The sequence below is a fragment of the Hemiscyllium ocellatum genome, chromosome 10 (genome assembly GCF_020745735.1).
Source record: "Hemiscyllium ocellatum isolate sHemOce1 chromosome 10, sHemOce1.pat.X.cur, whole genome shotgun sequence".
In the NCBI taxonomy this organism is placed as follows: domain Eukaryota; kingdom Metazoa; phylum Chordata; class Chondrichthyes; order Orectolobiformes; family Hemiscylliidae; genus Hemiscyllium; species Hemiscyllium ocellatum.
The window spans coordinates 48,432,650-48,448,623 of NC_083410.1; the positions used below are offsets into that span (position 1 = coordinate 48,432,650).

Consider the following 15,974-nt stretch of genomic DNA (forward strand, 5'->3'; position numbering starts at 1 on the left):
GAGAAAACAAAGACAGTTTGTCAAAATTTTTGCCTTGTTCTCATCAGGACATTTGCAAGAATATCAGTGTAAAGGCAACTGCACTTTATACTATGAGAGCAAAGTGGGCTGATTGGCTGGCAAGTGAACTCTGGTCAGTAAAGGGTCCAGTTGCGCGTTTTTTTTGTGAGAGCATTATTTTAGTTTATTATTGTCCATAAAACTCTCACACCATTAGCTCCCCATATTCATGAATCCAAATTTAATCTCCTTTATTCTTAATTAATATATCCATCACTTATTCCCATGTTCCATTAGGTCTCAACCATCCTTTCAAACCTTATTAGATAACAATACTGATCAAGTTTCATTTCTTTTCGTGGAATGAACCAAGGAATAATTGTCGCTTTTTTTTTTAATTAGAACAGGTATAATGTGTGTACATGTTCTTGTTTGCAAATAATAGGATCATATGTATTAATGTTGGTGGCTTAAATGACACGCAAATGTGTCACTCTGTATGCCGAATTGGTGATTTTAAATTGGATGTTAATGTAATTTTTAGCATGTTCTGGATTATTTAGCAGAAGTCATACAATTTTGGAATTATCTTTAAAGTGAGTTGTTGTGCTTTGAGTTTGGCAGGAACAGGCAGCCTTCATACATTCGGTGTGAAAAAGATGAATGAACATGTTGTTTGATATGATATGATCTGCCAGTCATTGAGGTGTATGGCTTGTGTAACTAGCATCGTACCGGCACTGGAATACAGAAATCCTACGAGATGGCAACATCCTAGCAAACACCTCTCGTGTTGCTATTGCATTGTAGCAGCATAAAACAACTAGCTTCACCTACTACTGTTTATTGCGCAAAATCAGAATCACCCTAAGATTGCCAATTTCTGTCCTGTAGAGTGCCCAGTGTACCGCAGATTATGCTGGAAAGGTAAAGTATCTGAAAAATATGCGCAACAGATGAAGTCAGCTGTTTCAGGCTGCAGCTATACATACAACATAAGATGTTGTTCCTCTTTACAGTAGTTTCTTGTGAATGTCCTGACGAATACAAAACAAAGACTTTGTCAAAATGTGGCGTTTTTTTCAGCAATACTCAAGTTCTGTGCTATCAAACAAATAGTTATATTCTTTCAATGCATACTTACTATCGGCCTGAACTTCACATGTAAGTGAATGGAAATATAGCCTTTTATATTAAGGTGCACTTCATTTGAACTCAGCTAATTCATATAATTTTTACTGATTTAGATGAGATGAACCTATATATCGCATGACCTTTATGTGATATGAACAACCTGACACCTGTATTGAAAGTGCCACTTGATATTCCAAAAAAGATCCATGATCAAAAACACCATGTTGAAATACTAGCCTTTGTATCAACTAGCATTTAAAACCCATTCGCAGTTGCCTGGCTTATTTCAGTCAGAATAATCCATTTACCTGATTGTAAAGTGTAATTGCAAGTCCTGCACCTTGTTCTTGTTGCAGATTTTATACATCCTCTCTCCCTTGTATTCTTCAATTGTAAATCAATGACAGAACTTTCCTGTGAAGTCAGAATTGGAAGGGAAAGTAGTCAACAATGTGAGAACTTTTTTTGGTACACTGTATAACTTGCAATATTTTATATAGGTATCAGGTCAGGAGCAAAGCCACAGGGGGCAGAGAGCTTTGACAAAGCCACTTTGGCCCCCCAGTCTTGGAATTTCGCCAGCCTGTCAATATGAAACATTGAAATGTCAACAAATGCTAAAAGACACAGGTATGATTTCTAATTTTTTTTGTAAATGTTAAATTGCCATTGAGAGGTATGATAATAAGTCCTGGTCAAAGCACAGCAGGTTAGGCAGCATCTCAGGAATAGAGAATTCGACGTTTCGAGCATAAGCCCTTCATCAGGAATAAGAGAGAGAGAGCCAAGCAGGCTGAGATAAAAGGTAGGGAGGAGGGACTAGGGGGAGGGGCGATGGAGGTGGGATAGGTGGAAGGAGGTCAAGGTGAGGGTGATAGGCCGGAGTGGGGTGGGGGCGGAGAGGTCAGGAAGAGGATTGCAGGTTAGGAGGGCGGTGCTGAGTTGAGGGAACCGACTGAGACAAGGTGGGGGGAGGGGAAATGAGGAAGCTGGAGAAATCTGAATTCATACCTTGTGGTTGGAGGGTTCCCAGGCGGAAGATGAGGCGCTCCTCCTCCAGCCGTCGTGTAGTTGTGTTCTGCCGGTGGAGGAGTCCAAGGACCTGCATGTCCTCGGTGGAGTGGGAGGGGGAGTTAAAGTGTTGAGCCACGGGGTGATTGGGTTGGTTGGTTCGGGCGGCCCAGAGGTGTTCTCTGAAGCGTTCCGCAAGTAAGCGGCCTGTCTCACCAATATAGAGGAGGCCACATCGGGTGCAGCGGATGCAATAGATGATGTGTGTGGAGGTACAGGTGAACTTGTGGCGGATATGGAAGGATCCCTTGGGGCCTTGGAGGGAAGTGAGTGTGGAGGTGTGGGCGCAAGTTTTACATTTCCTGCGGTTGCAGGGGAAGGTGCCGGGGGTGGAGGTTGGGTTGGTGGGGGGTGTGGATCTGACAAGGGAGTCACGAAGGGAGTGGTCCTTGCGGAACGCTGATAGGGGAGGGGAGGGAAATATATCCTTGGTGGTGGGGTCCGTTTGGAGGTGGCGGAAATGGCGGCGGATAATACGTTGTATGCGCAGGTTGGTGGGGTGGTAGGTGAGAACCAGTGGGGTTCTGTCTTGGTGGCGGTTGGAGGAGCGGGGCTCAAGGGCGGAGGAGCGGGAAGTGGAGGAGATGCGGTGGAGGGCATCGTCGATCACGTCTGGGGGGAATCTGCGGTCCTTGAAGAAGGAGGCCAGCCCTTGTCAGATCCACACCCCCCACCAACCCAACCTCCACCCCCGGCACCTTCCCCTGCAACCGCAGGAAATGTAAAACTTGCGCCCACACCTCCACACTCACTTCCCTCCAAGGCCCCAAGGGATCCTTCCATATCCGCCACAAGTTCACCTGTACCTCCACACACATCATCTATTGCATCCGCTGCACCCGATGTGGCCTCCTCTATATTGGTGAGACAGGCCGCTTACTTGCGGAACGCTTCAGAGAACACCTCTGGGCCGCCCGAACCAACCAACCCAATCACCCCGTGGCTCAACACTTTAACTCCCCCTCCCACTCCACCGAGGACATGCAGGTCCTTGGACTCCTCCACCGGCAGAACACAACTACACGACGGCTGGAGGAGGAGCGCCTCATCTTCCGCCTGGGAACCCTCCAACCACAAGGTATGAATTCAGATTTCTCCAGCTTCCTCATTTCCCCTCCCCCCACCTTGTCTCAGTCGGTTCCCTCAACTCAGCACCGCCCTCCTAACCTGCAATCCTCTTCCTGACCTCTCCGCCCCCACCCCACTCCGGCCTATCACCCTCACCTTGACCTCCTTCCACCTATCCCACCTCCATCGCCCCTCCCCCTAGTCCCTCCTCCCTACCTTTTATCTCAGCCTGCTTGGCTCTCTCTCTCTTATTCCTGATGAAGGGCTTATGCTCGAAACGTCGAATTCTCTATTCCTGAGATGCTGCCTAACCTGCTGTGCTTTGACCAGCAACACATTTGCAGCTGTGATCTCCAGCATCTGCAGACCTCATTTTTTACATGATAATAAGTCCAACAGTATTTTTCATATTTTTGCAATGAGATGCCTCTTTTAAATGGTTTTCATAGGAATTTTGGTTTTATCATTGACTTTACAGTAGTTTAAGAAATTTGCTGCCACACTTGGCCAATACGTTATGCATTAGCACGGTTCTTGACTCCAATAACATTTCCTATGTAATTTAAAGAAAATCCTTTAGATGCTGTGGACAGTTCAGAAGAGTTAAAGGATGCCACAAGTTGGAAGAATTTTCATTTAAATGAAAAGTAAGTTAATTCAAGAAATTAGAATTAATCAGTGTTGAATATTTTCACATGAAACACATTATTCAACATTTTACTAACATTCAGTCTACTTAATGTAATACCAGCAAAGAAAACTTTCTCTGTATTTCAGAATATTTTTTATATGTGTCCACGCTGATTTTAAAACCAGATTTGAAAATAAATTGTTTTTGATGCTGATTTTCAAGGAGGGTCAGGCACAGTGCAAATGAGTTCTGAAGCAGGCTGCACTCTTAGCCTGAGAATGTGAGGCTATGGTGTTTCTAACGGCCCAGGCATCATTGGCATTACCTGAGCAGAGGTACCTATTCACAGTGTCAAATAACACGGAAATAAGGACAAGAAGTTTTAGTTTCATGTAAGTAGTCGTCAAGGGACAAGAGTTCTAGTTTCTTGTACAAGTTGGGTTTGGGAGGATGTGAAGGAGTTAGGAAAGCAACTGGAAAAGGAAAGGGATCAAGAATAGGAAAGTGGGGATCTTTGAGGGAGATTTCTCTTGGTTGACAAGGCTGAAGTGATTAATTGTCTCATTGATCTCTTCAGACTTTCCTATAAGTGAATATTAAGTAGACAATGTTTAATGCTACAGTTATCAATGGGGAAACAAGAACTGGGTTATCTTTGTCTGGGCTGTTTACGATTAATGTACTGCCCTTTAAGAAATCAGACAATTGAAACCAACAGTGCGTTCTATTGATTTTCGCAGGACTCCCTCCGCCATCCAACACAACTTCCGGCTAATGTCTGTGTACTCCCATTATGTAACAGACAGTGGTAAAGCTGAAGTCACCACCTGTCATTCCAGATCTGCTGTCACTGTGGATTATATTTTTTATTCAGCAACAAAACACAATGCCTCTGCAAACTCAGGTAACTGAAACCAGCAACTAAAGTGAATATTTTCCAAAATCTGTTACAAAGCTACATGAAAAAGAAGCAAACAAATATCTGTGTTAACTTAAGTTGGTAATAGAGCTGAGATCTCTTAAATTGAATTAGTTTAATTTCTTTGTTGCAAACGTTTTCCCAAAGGAAGGGAGCAGAGAATCAGCTAATTCTGCTTAAAGAAACATTGTGCACAAGAAGTTTTTTTTTCATAGCCCTTTCTTTTAATAACTATCATATTACCACAAATTAAACAGTAACATCAAGCATTGGTCTGAGGACACTAATGGTGTGATGATACTGTCCCTGCCTCTGAACCAGGAAGTCAAGGTTCAAGTCCTATCTCCTTTAAAACTGTGTAAGAACATCTCTGAGCAGATTGATTAGAAAATATTTAAATCCTTATTAGCCAAGAATATATACTTGAAAGACTGCAAGATCAATGGGAACATTTATATGCAAACGTATTGTCCATATTTCCCTTTAAGTGATTAGCTTAAATATATTTATGATAAAAGAATATTGTTTTAATGTCACTTGCAGAACCTTGTTTTCAGTTGTTAGGTTTATGATTATAACTCATGTTTCCACTTTCACGATGGAAACTGCCTATGATTTCAGGCGAAAATGGGTACTGCAGATGCTGGAGATTAGATCAAGATTAGAATGGTGCTGGAAACATTGATTTTCCTGCTCCTCGGATGCTGCCTGACCTGCTTTACTTTTCCACACTAAACTTGACTGCCTATGATCCAGTCTAGGTACCTTTGTTAGCAATTTGGAGGAGTAGGATGGTATTTAATGGAAAACTAGTACAGAGTAATTTGAATCGACATAGCACCTTTTGATTTGAAAAATATCACAAAACAGATTAATTTAACAAAAATAAGCACTAACCATAGTTATGAGAAGATCCTAGTTAAACAGGTAGAATTCTTTTTGAAGAGCAGAAGTATTTGAGGAATAATCAGCAGAAAGTAGACCCTAAGCAGCTAAAGACATGGCTGCCAAGAAGTGGAACAAGGGGAAAGGGGGGGATGGACATCAGGTCAGGGTCAGTATAGCAGAAAGTTTGGGGTGGGGGCATTGTAGGCAGAGATAGGATGGAACAGGCCATGAGGTGATTTAAGTATGATAATTTTAAATTGTGTAAATCAGCAAATATGTGGATGATAATTGAACAAGAAAATGTGAGAGAGCATATAGACAGCAGAGTTTTAAATTATATTTACGATTCATGGAGGATTGTGGCAGGAGAACCAGGAGAGCAGTTGTGCCTGGAGGTGACAAAAGTATAGATGGGATTTTCTATAGCAGGTAGGCTGTGGTGAAGCTGAAGAAAAGCAGTGTTTCAGAGCGATGTGAGAATGGAGGTGAGGCCTCTAGTTGAGCAGAATACATTACAAAACATAATAGTTTGGTTTTTCTTTCATGGTTTATGAACTTTACTGGCTAGGTTATCATCTACTGCCCATAAACCGCTGCTGTTTATTTGCTTTGCAGCGTTGCCCTTTTTGCTGGGGAGGAAGTGGAATTGGTGACAAAGATAGGAGTTTATGTGAGGGGCTGTGACGACAACTTTGGTGGTTCCATTCCTTAACTAGGGCTTGATATCAGACAAACAGTTTGTGCACAAGTAGTCCTCAGGGCCAGGAGAAAAGTAGGGAAATGGACCTGACTGTCATCAGTGTTGAAATGGAAGTTAGCCCCATGCCAATGAATGGTGTTGGTAAGAGCAACATAAGACCAAACATGTAGGTGAAGAAGTGGGAAATAGCCGTGGTCGAATCCTTGGAGGACTCCAGGCATAACAGGGCTAAGGATGGGGGAATATCTTGCTGGTGATGCTGTGACTGTGATCAGATTTAAGAAGAATGGAGCCGAATAAAAACAATATCATTAACCGTGGTGTTGGAAAAGCATGGCCATTCAGGCAACATCGAAGGAGAAGGAGAGTCTAAGTTTCAAGCATAAGCTCATTCCTGATGAAGAGCTTATGCTCAAAAAGTCAAGTCTCCTGCTCCTTGGATGCTGCCTGACCTGCTGTGCTTTTCCAGCACCACACTTTTTGACTCTGATCTCCAGAATCTGCAGTCCTCACTTTCTCCCAGTATCATTCAGCTCTGATATTGGGGAAGTATTGGTTGAGAGTAAAGTGGTTAATTCAAAACTTAGAAGGAGCAAGCGGAGGGATAATGCGCAACAGTTATAATCATAGCGACACAGTGGTTCAGTGATCAGCACTGCTGCCTCACAGCGCCAGGGACCTGGGTTCGATTCCAGTCGCGGGCGACTGTCTGTGTGGAGCTTGCACATTCTCCCTGGGTCTGATTGGATTTCCTCCGGGTGCTCTGGTTTCCTCCCACAGTCTAAAGATGTGTAGGTTAGGTGAATTGGTCATACAAAATTTCCCATTGTGTTCAGGGATGTAGGTTAGGCACATTAGGATGATAGGGTAGGGGAATGGGTCTGGGTGGGTTACTCTTTGAAGGTTTGGTGTGGACTTGTTGGGCTTTAGGGCCTGTTTCCACATTGTAGGGATTCTATGAAGATGACATTTGTCAGTTTGATTAAGGCAATTGCAGTGCTTGTTCAAGGCTGAAAATCTGATTAGTAAGATTAAACATATTTCAAATGATGGACCAGAAATCAAGTAAATCAGCATTGGATGTTAAGTGAACAAGACAATGTGAGAGAGCGTATAGTTTTAGTAAAAAGAACATGCTCAAAGGCAATGAGAGGAAAGGGAGCCTGAATGTGGTGATATTTGACAATTTGCAAACAAGAAGACAGGAATCAGGGCTGAGTCTATTGAGGGATAGGATATTAGCTGTTTTTAAAGGAAGGGCACTGCATCTGAAGAGAGGTTTCAAATCGTGGTGGCTCTGTGGTTATTACTGCTGCCTCACAGTGCCATGGATCCAGGTCCGATACTACCCTCGTGTGACTGTTTGCTGGTCTGCGTGGGTGCTCCGGTTTCCTCTCACAGTCCAAAGATGCATAGGTTAGGTAGATTGACCATGCTAAATTGGTCTGTAGTGTCCAGGGATGAGCAGACTAGGTGGATTAGCCATGGGAAGTGCAGGGTTACAAGGATAGGATAGGGGCTGGCTCTCAGTGGGATGCTGTTTGGAACTGTCAGGACTTGATGGTCTGAATGGCCTGCTTCCACACTTATGGATTCTAAGATAACTGAGTGCATACGGTGAGAGTGGGCTTTTTCATGTCATTTTATAGTGGTAGCCTTCATTGTCACCTTTTATCCTTGTTTAGTACCAATGGTTTATGTTTGGAGAAAAGTGACTGTTGCAGCAGCAGTTACATGAGTTCTCATGCTACACAGAAAATACTAGAGAAGTCGAGTTTTAAAGAGACCCAAACGTCTCACAATGGTGAGCTCAGTGGGAGCATGAGGGTGCTCAGAAAATAACTATTGAAAGGCACTGAGGGAAATAATCTCAAAGGCGTTTAGTGGGCATGACAAATAAGGATCAAAGTTCTGAGAATATTCATCTGCCAACAGAAGATACAAGCATTGTCATTATTGTGACCCAGTAGGCTAGCTTACCATAGATGGAGTGCTGCTCCTTCCAAACTTCCACCAAATGTTACAGGTTTTTAAGGTAAACACAGCACTCCAACTTACTTGATTTCTACTGCAAGGTTAACAGAAAGCATGGACCAAGTTTGTGTACCTAACGAACTAATTAAAATGTTAAATCTGTCAAGCTCTCCCCCTCCTTTCCAAACACATACACACAAACACGAAGAAAACTATCAGTGAAGGTAGAGAAAATCTGGGAAGTCAGTTCGTAGTCATTGCTTCCTGATTGTGATGTTCAGCTGATCCTTTGCAGCAAAACAGGCTCATGGTGTTCAGTTGTCCTTGGAAGCTTCCACTGATTTGTAAAAAGAACTTGGAAATGTCTTTATTTATCAATTTCAAAGTCTTGTTTCACTGCAATTACTGCAGGAAAGGTAACTGGCTTTTCTTACTGCAGAAACAGGCAGCCTCCACTGGGGAAAACAATGGCAAACCCTGTGTCTTTCTTTCTCTATATACATGTGCTTTAGTAACTTGTTTCCAGTTCCAACCTTCTCAGTTAGAACTAATCAGCTTCAGTTGTAAACAACAACTTGGGCCCCGATCGTCTGCACATTGCAGAAACCCATGGCTGCAACAAGCAGTTTGTAATACGTAGTGAATTTCTTACTGTGAAAATATGCAGCTATCCTGATAAATTCTTGTTTTTTTAAATATAGTTCTTTCTACTCGCAGTCTATATTTTACAAAGACACAAAAAAGGTTCCTTGTATCAGAAACATGGAATGAGGTCTTTTATATACCTGGGGCAGATGGCTGATGCCATTGCTGGCCTGAAAATTGAAGCACTGCTATGTCATTGCAGTGATTGATTGGAAATCCATCAGAGTTACAATGCCCATTTCCTAAAAAAATGCACAAACCTTCACTTCGGAAAAGAAACCTAGCTCTGAGGGAAGGGTGTGTTAAAAACTTGCAGCATTTAATTATCGTTAAAGTTACTGTAGTGATCCAAATGATAACTAATACTTAAATATAATTTTAATCTAGCACCGCCTAATCTTTTTATAGAAAGCTGTTAATGATTGATTGTACATGGAAATCTCCAATCACTAATTTAAACTTTGCATTTCCAATTGTTCTGTGAACACAAACGCCTACATTTTTAATTGTTGCAAATTTTGCTGAACCAGTAGTCCCTGATACCATTGAATTTTGAGGCATCCAAGTGCAGCATGGATGCTTCTCCCAGCCTCACAAAAAGGAGGTTTTCTCTGCTTTCTTAAGATTTAACTCTAGGCTGGACTTAGAATAAATCTAAGCTTCCCCTCCCTCTCTCCATCTACAACAGTTGAGCATTCAAATTAGCTTCGACCACAAAAATAATTCTGGCAGCTCACTTAAGCCATCAGACAATTTGTACACCAGCAAGATGGGCCGCATAGTTAAAAGTGAGTCTCATTAACTTCCCAACAATAAAATGGCACTGAAATTTCAGAATAAGTTTTTTCATGTCTGCATTCTCCTTTTCTCAGAAATCATGGAAGCCATGGCTCTTGTCATCAATAAGGGAAGAAATGTTGGTGGACCTACCATATTGCCAAAATCTCAATAAAAAATTTTCATTGGGGATTTTGTTTTTCAAATGTCCAATACGGTTTTGAAAATTGTATGATTTATATAATTCAGTTGCTGATTCTCTTGTAGAATTGTCTTTATCTGGAAATCTAAAAAGCTGTAATTCTGTCTTATTATTTCTTTAGGAGGAGGATCCCATGACGGTTCCTTGCAACTTCTTGGAAAACTCGCTCTGCTTACTGAACAAGATCTATGGACTGTAAATAGATTGCCCAATGAAAACAGCTCATCTGATCACCTCCCTTTGTTAGCAAAATTTAAACTTTGACATGATAAAAGCTGCCTGATGATTTCTTCCTTCTGCACCTACTCAGTATCTGATCCAAAATTATACATTGTGGGGTAAAGAAAATTGTGTATCATTTTTCACTTTTGATAAATTTCTGTCTGAAAACTGGAAATAAGTCTATTTTTTATCTTTTATAAACACTTGTGTAATAATGCTGTACAAATTTTACTGTTGTTGAGTACGATGAGAACAAGTGCAAAGGCATAATTCACAATACTAGAGGAATACCTGTCATTGTGCAAAAAATAGGAAGAGTACATTATTCATTTTATTTAATATTGTTAATGTTAAAATATTGCCAGGTCTTTTAGTGTTTGGCAGGAGCAAAGAAAGAATTGCTTGGTTTGGCACAAGACAGGGAGCACAATGAAGAGAAAATACCAAGGAGATGGGATTCAGCTGGCAAATGGGATGTAGGTCAAAACCTTTTACAGGTTGCAGTTGGAAGCAGGAACTTTGTGGAACCAGACACAAATTTGGATGATGGAATGGATAGGACAGTAAGTGGAACAGGGATAATGTGAATGAGACTGAGTAAGATGAATGGAGACTGTGAGTTGCCTTACCATCTCATCATTCTGTATCATGAATCTCTTCTTTCATCACTGCCCCCAGCCCCATTTAACTATCCATTTCAAAAGATACTTTGGAAAAAATATTGTCATCTATTAGCATAGAACCTGAAAGTCTAAAGAAGTCTACGTACTTCTCTCCAATTAAGTCAATGATGAGAAGAATCATTTTCAGGTGTAACCTTAGCTGGATAGTAGTATTTGAGGCAGTGGGTCAGATAGTCATGGGGTTCAAGTCCCAGTGTGGAGATTCAAAGGATAATCTAAGTTGGCACTTCATTGCCTGACTAAGAGAGTGCTACATATTTGGAAGTGCTATCTTTTGGAGGCGATACTAAACAGAGGCGCTGTATGGTGTCAGTTAGGTGGACATATCCCACAGAACTTTTTGAAGATCAGTATCTATGTTGGTAATTTATACCACATTTAACACAAGACAGTCTGGTCCTGTGTGGAATTGATGCATAAAAATTGGCTACCATGTTTTGTACATTAAAACATTGGTTACACTGTTGTTTTATTTATGTTTTAATCGTATTTCAGAAACTGTAAAATGTTTTGTGACATGCTGACATGATGAAAGCACTATATAAGTATGAGTTACATCATGTTTCTATATATTGAGAGCTTATAATAGAGTCTCTGTTTATGCATAGGATCTGGGAATAAAACATGCAGGAGGCCAGTGCTGAATCATTCACTTTAGGGCACTCTCAGCTAATTTGGTGTATACCAGAATAGTTGACTTGAATCAGAGAATCAAAGTTTCAATTGAACTATTATCATAGTCCCAGCTCCCCTGGGCTGAAGACAGGAAAAAGCTGCTCATTGACACAGTGATGGGTCCATAGTAAAAGTGCACCACTGCACTTATTATTTTTCCAAGCAATGGAACAAACATTATTTTCAGACTTGATTTTCTGAAGATAACAAGCGGGCCGAACACGTTTTTCTTATTAATAGTATTAAAAATACGTTCCCCTGATAAAGTTTACAATGGGTATTGGCAGATATCTAGACTGGAAAACTGTACATGAACAGTTGACCATTTGAGCTTTAGATCAAAAGTGATTTTTATTCCATTATCACAAATATAACTGAGATTAGGCAACCAAAATGTCTGCTTGTTTGGAAAAATTCTGGCTGCGTGATAATGATCATGAGTTAAAAACTCAGTCCTTCTTTCATTAATTCAGCTTTAATCATAAATACATCTTTTGTACAAAAGATATTATTTTTCTTCAATATCCTTACTTCAAAAACATGCTAAGCATACACTTGAAATATTCCCATTTTCTTGCGATTTGGCTACCTTCCTAAATTTTTGAATTCTGTAAAATATTATTCACACTTCTGTGGCCATGAGAGAGACTCCAGGATGGGATATTGCCTCCCAAGTGCCAAGGTCATGGATGTCTCTGAGGGAGTACAGGGCATCATGAAACTGGAGGATAATCAGACAGAGGTCATTGTCCATTTTGGCATAAATGACATAGGTAGGAACAGTGGCAAGGTCCTGCAATGACAATTCAGGGAGCTAGGTCATAAACTAAAAATCAGGGCCTCTAAGGTAGTAATCTCCTCATGTGCTACTGAGGAAAGGCACAGAGATGAGTACAATTGAACGTATGGCTAAAGAGCTGGTGTAGGGTGAACATCTTCAGATATGTAGATCATTGGGATGGTGGGACCTGTGTAAGAAGAACAGGTTGCACCTGAACTGGAGAGGCACCAATATCCTGGCAGGGAGGTTTGATAATGCCACTCAGGATGGTTTAAACTAGTGTGGCAAGGGGTGGGAACTAGAGCAACAAGTCAGTAAGTATAGAGATTAGGGAAGAGCTTGAGACCAAAGCAAATATAGCTAAAAGGAAGAGCAGTCAGGAAGAGGCTGGAACTGGAGGCTTGGACTGTATTTGCTTTGATGCAAAAAGTATAACAGCTAAGATGGAATGAACCTAGAACCTGATTTAATACATGCAGTTATGGTGTTGCTATCATAGCAACATTATTTAAAGAGAGACAGGATTGGCAGCTTAATGTTCTGGGATATTGATGTTTCAAGACAAGACAGAGGAGGAAGCAAAAGAGTTAGGGGAGTTGCATTACTGGTTAGGGAGCATATCACAGCTGCATTGAGGGAGGACACCCTGAAGGGATCTTGCAGTGAGGCTTTATAGGTAGAGCTCAGGAGTAGGAAGGGTGCAATCAGAATTTTCGGATTGTCCTACAGACCTCCCAGCTGCCAGCAGGAGATACTGGACGAATATGTAGTCAGATTCTGGAAAGATGTGAAAATAACAGGGTCATTGAGGTGGTGCTTTTAACGTATTGACTGGGACCCCCTTAGCGTCAGGGATTTGGATGGGGAGCAATTTGTTAGGTTTGTCCAGGAGGGATTTTTGAAATAGTATGTGATCAGGGGGCCTGATGTTGAGGACAAGACTGGCCAGGTGATCAATGTTTCAGTGGAGGAGCATTTTAGGAATAGTGACCATAATTCTGTAAGTCTTCAGATGTTTATGGACAAGGACAAGAATAGACAAGAAGGTGTTAAGTTGGGGGAAGGCCAGCTATAACAAAATTAGACAAGAATTGGAGCATGTGGTTTGGAAGCAGCTGTTGGAGAGTAAATCCACGTCTGATGTGGGGGTCTTTAAAAGATCAGTTGATTAGAATGCAAGACAGGCATGTTTCTGTAAAACTGAAAGGCAGGAATGGCAGGATTTGGGAACCTTGGATAGCAGGGGAAATTATCAGCTTGGTCAAAAATAAAATACAAGATATAGGCTTTTAAAAAACAAAAGAAACCCTTCAAGAGTATAGAGGAAGTAGGAAGGAGCTCAGATGGGGAGTTAGGAGGACTGAAAGGGCTTATGAAATGTTCTTGGCCAGCAGGGTAAAGAAGAATCTCAAGGCATTTTTTTATATCTATACATAGGAGCAAGAGGATGGCTGGAGAAAGAGTAATCCCACTCAAGCATAAAGGAAGGAAGTTTTGTGTGGGGCTAGAGAAAATGGGTGAGATCCTCAGTGAGTATCTTACATTGGTATTTACCAAAAGGAGAGGGGTGTGAAGGATGCTGAAGTTAGGGAAAGGTGTGTGAACACTCTTAGGTAGGTCATCATAATGAAGGAAGAAGGTGAGGACAGTGCAGGAGAGAGTGAGAGAACCTACACAGTTACTTCCTTTGCTGTTTTTAAATTCATGTGTCGCTGGACATCAGAGTGCATCTTGGAAACAGTGAATTTCACAACTAATCTTGGAGGAACCAGTTTGGGCGAAGTTAATTGTTGTTTTAAGTCTGTCCAAGAGAGAGGCTGCATTAGTGAGTACAGTGGGTTCTTTCTGATTATATTTTGGAGATAAGTCTCCTGATTAAACTTAAAATATAAGCTACAGCTATTAATTTACCCTGGTGCAGTGTTTTGTACAGGAATAAGACGTTGTTATTTTCGAGGTCTGTAGATTGTGAAGGAGCAAAAATGGCCTTTGCAGTGATATGTATTCTTGTCAGATGTGGGAGTTTAAAGAGAGTTTAAGGGTTACTGCGGATTATATCTGTCATAAATGCTGTTGGATGCGAATCTTATCAAATCTAATGGATCGGTTGGAGAGACAGATAGATGAGATGAGAAATTTGCAACAGTATGTGCTGGATGGCAGTTGTAGGAAGGGGGGAAAGTCTCAGGTACCGTCACATAGATGGGTTAACTCCAGGAAGGGTAAGAGAGGTAGGCACCCAGGGCAGGAGTCTTTTGTGGATATATCCATTTCAAACAGGTATGCTGTTTTGGAAAATGTAGCGGGTGATGGATTCTCAGGGGAACATAGCACGAACAGCCAAGTTTCTGGTATTGAGACTGGATCTAATGCAACAAGGGGTACATCAGCTTCCAAGAGATCAATTGTGTTAGGGGATTCTGCAGTCCCAGGTACAGGAGGTCCTCAAAGGTAGTAATATCTGGATTACTCTCAGTGCTACGAGCAAGTGAGGGCAGGAATAGGAGGATAGAGCAGATGAATGCATGGCTGAGGAGATGTTGTATGGGAGAAGGATTCACATTTTTGGATCATTGGAATCTCTTTTGGGGTAGAAGTGACCTGTACAAGAAGGATGGATTGCACCTAAATTGGAAGGAGACTAATATACTGGCAGGGAAATTTGCTAGAACTGTTTGGGAGGATTTAAACTAGTAAGGTAGTGGACTTGGGATCCAGTGAGATAATGAGGAAAGAGATCGATCTGAAACTGGTACAGTTGAAAACAGAAGTGAGTCAAACAGTCAGGGCAGGCAGTGACAAGGTAGGACTAATAAATTAGACTGCATTTATTTCAATGCAAGGGGCCTAACAGGGAAGGCAGAGTTAGGAACATGGGACTGAGATATCATAGCAATTACAGAAACATGGCTCAGGGATGGGTAGGACTGGCAGCTTAATTTTGCAGAATACAAATGCTCCAGGAAGGATAGAAAGGGAGTCAAGAGAGGAGGGGAGTGGCATTTTTGATAAGGGATAACATTACAGCTGTTCTGAAGGAGGATATTCCCGGAAATACATCCAGGGAAGTTATTTGGATGGAACTGGGAAATAAGAAAGGGATGATCATCTTATTGGGATAGTATTATAGTCCCCTAACAGTCAGAGGGAAATTGAAAAACAAACTTGTAAGGAGAGCTTAGCTATCTGTAAGAATAATAGGGTAGTTGTGGTAGGGGATTTCAACTTTCCAAACATCGACTGGGACTGCCATACTGTGTAAGGTTTAGATGGCGAGGAATTTCTTAAGTGCGTACCAGAAAATTTTCTGATTCAGTATGTGAATGTACCTACTCGAGAAGGTGCAAAACTTGCCCTACTCTTGGGAAATAAGGCAGGGCAGGTGACTGAGGTGTCAGTGGGGGAGCACTTTGGGGCCAAGCAACCATAATTCTATTCATTTTTAAATAGTGATGGAAAAGGATAGACCAGATCTAAAAGTTGAAGTTCTAAATTGGCGAAAGGCCAATTTTGACGGTATTAGGCAAGAACTTTCAAAAGCTGATTGGAGGCAGGTGTTTGCAGGTAAAGGGACGGCTGGAAAATGGGAAGCCTTCAGAAACGA

General features: G+C 41.5%; 1 protein-coding gene across 2 annotated transcripts in view; it reads left to right on the forward strand.

Moving 5' to 3' along the window:
• The window catches only part of angel2 (angel homolog 2 (Drosophila)), a 50,605-nt gene extending 40,196 nt beyond the window's left edge, over positions 1-10,409 (forward strand). For both annotated transcript variants that reach the window (XM_060830896.1, XM_060830897.1), the window contains 4 exons: positions 1,635-1,764; positions 3,842-3,920; positions 4,645-4,808; positions 10,131-10,409. In XM_060830896.1, the coding sequence (XP_060686879.1) occupies positions 1,635-1,764; positions 3,842-3,920; positions 4,645-4,808; positions 10,131-10,273 (516 nt within the window). In that variant the 3' untranslated portion in view covers positions 10,274-10,409. The remainder of the gene's footprint in view (positions 1-1,634; positions 1,765-3,841; positions 3,921-4,644; positions 4,809-10,130) is intronic.
• Positions 10,410-15,974: the final 5,565 nt, after the last annotated feature.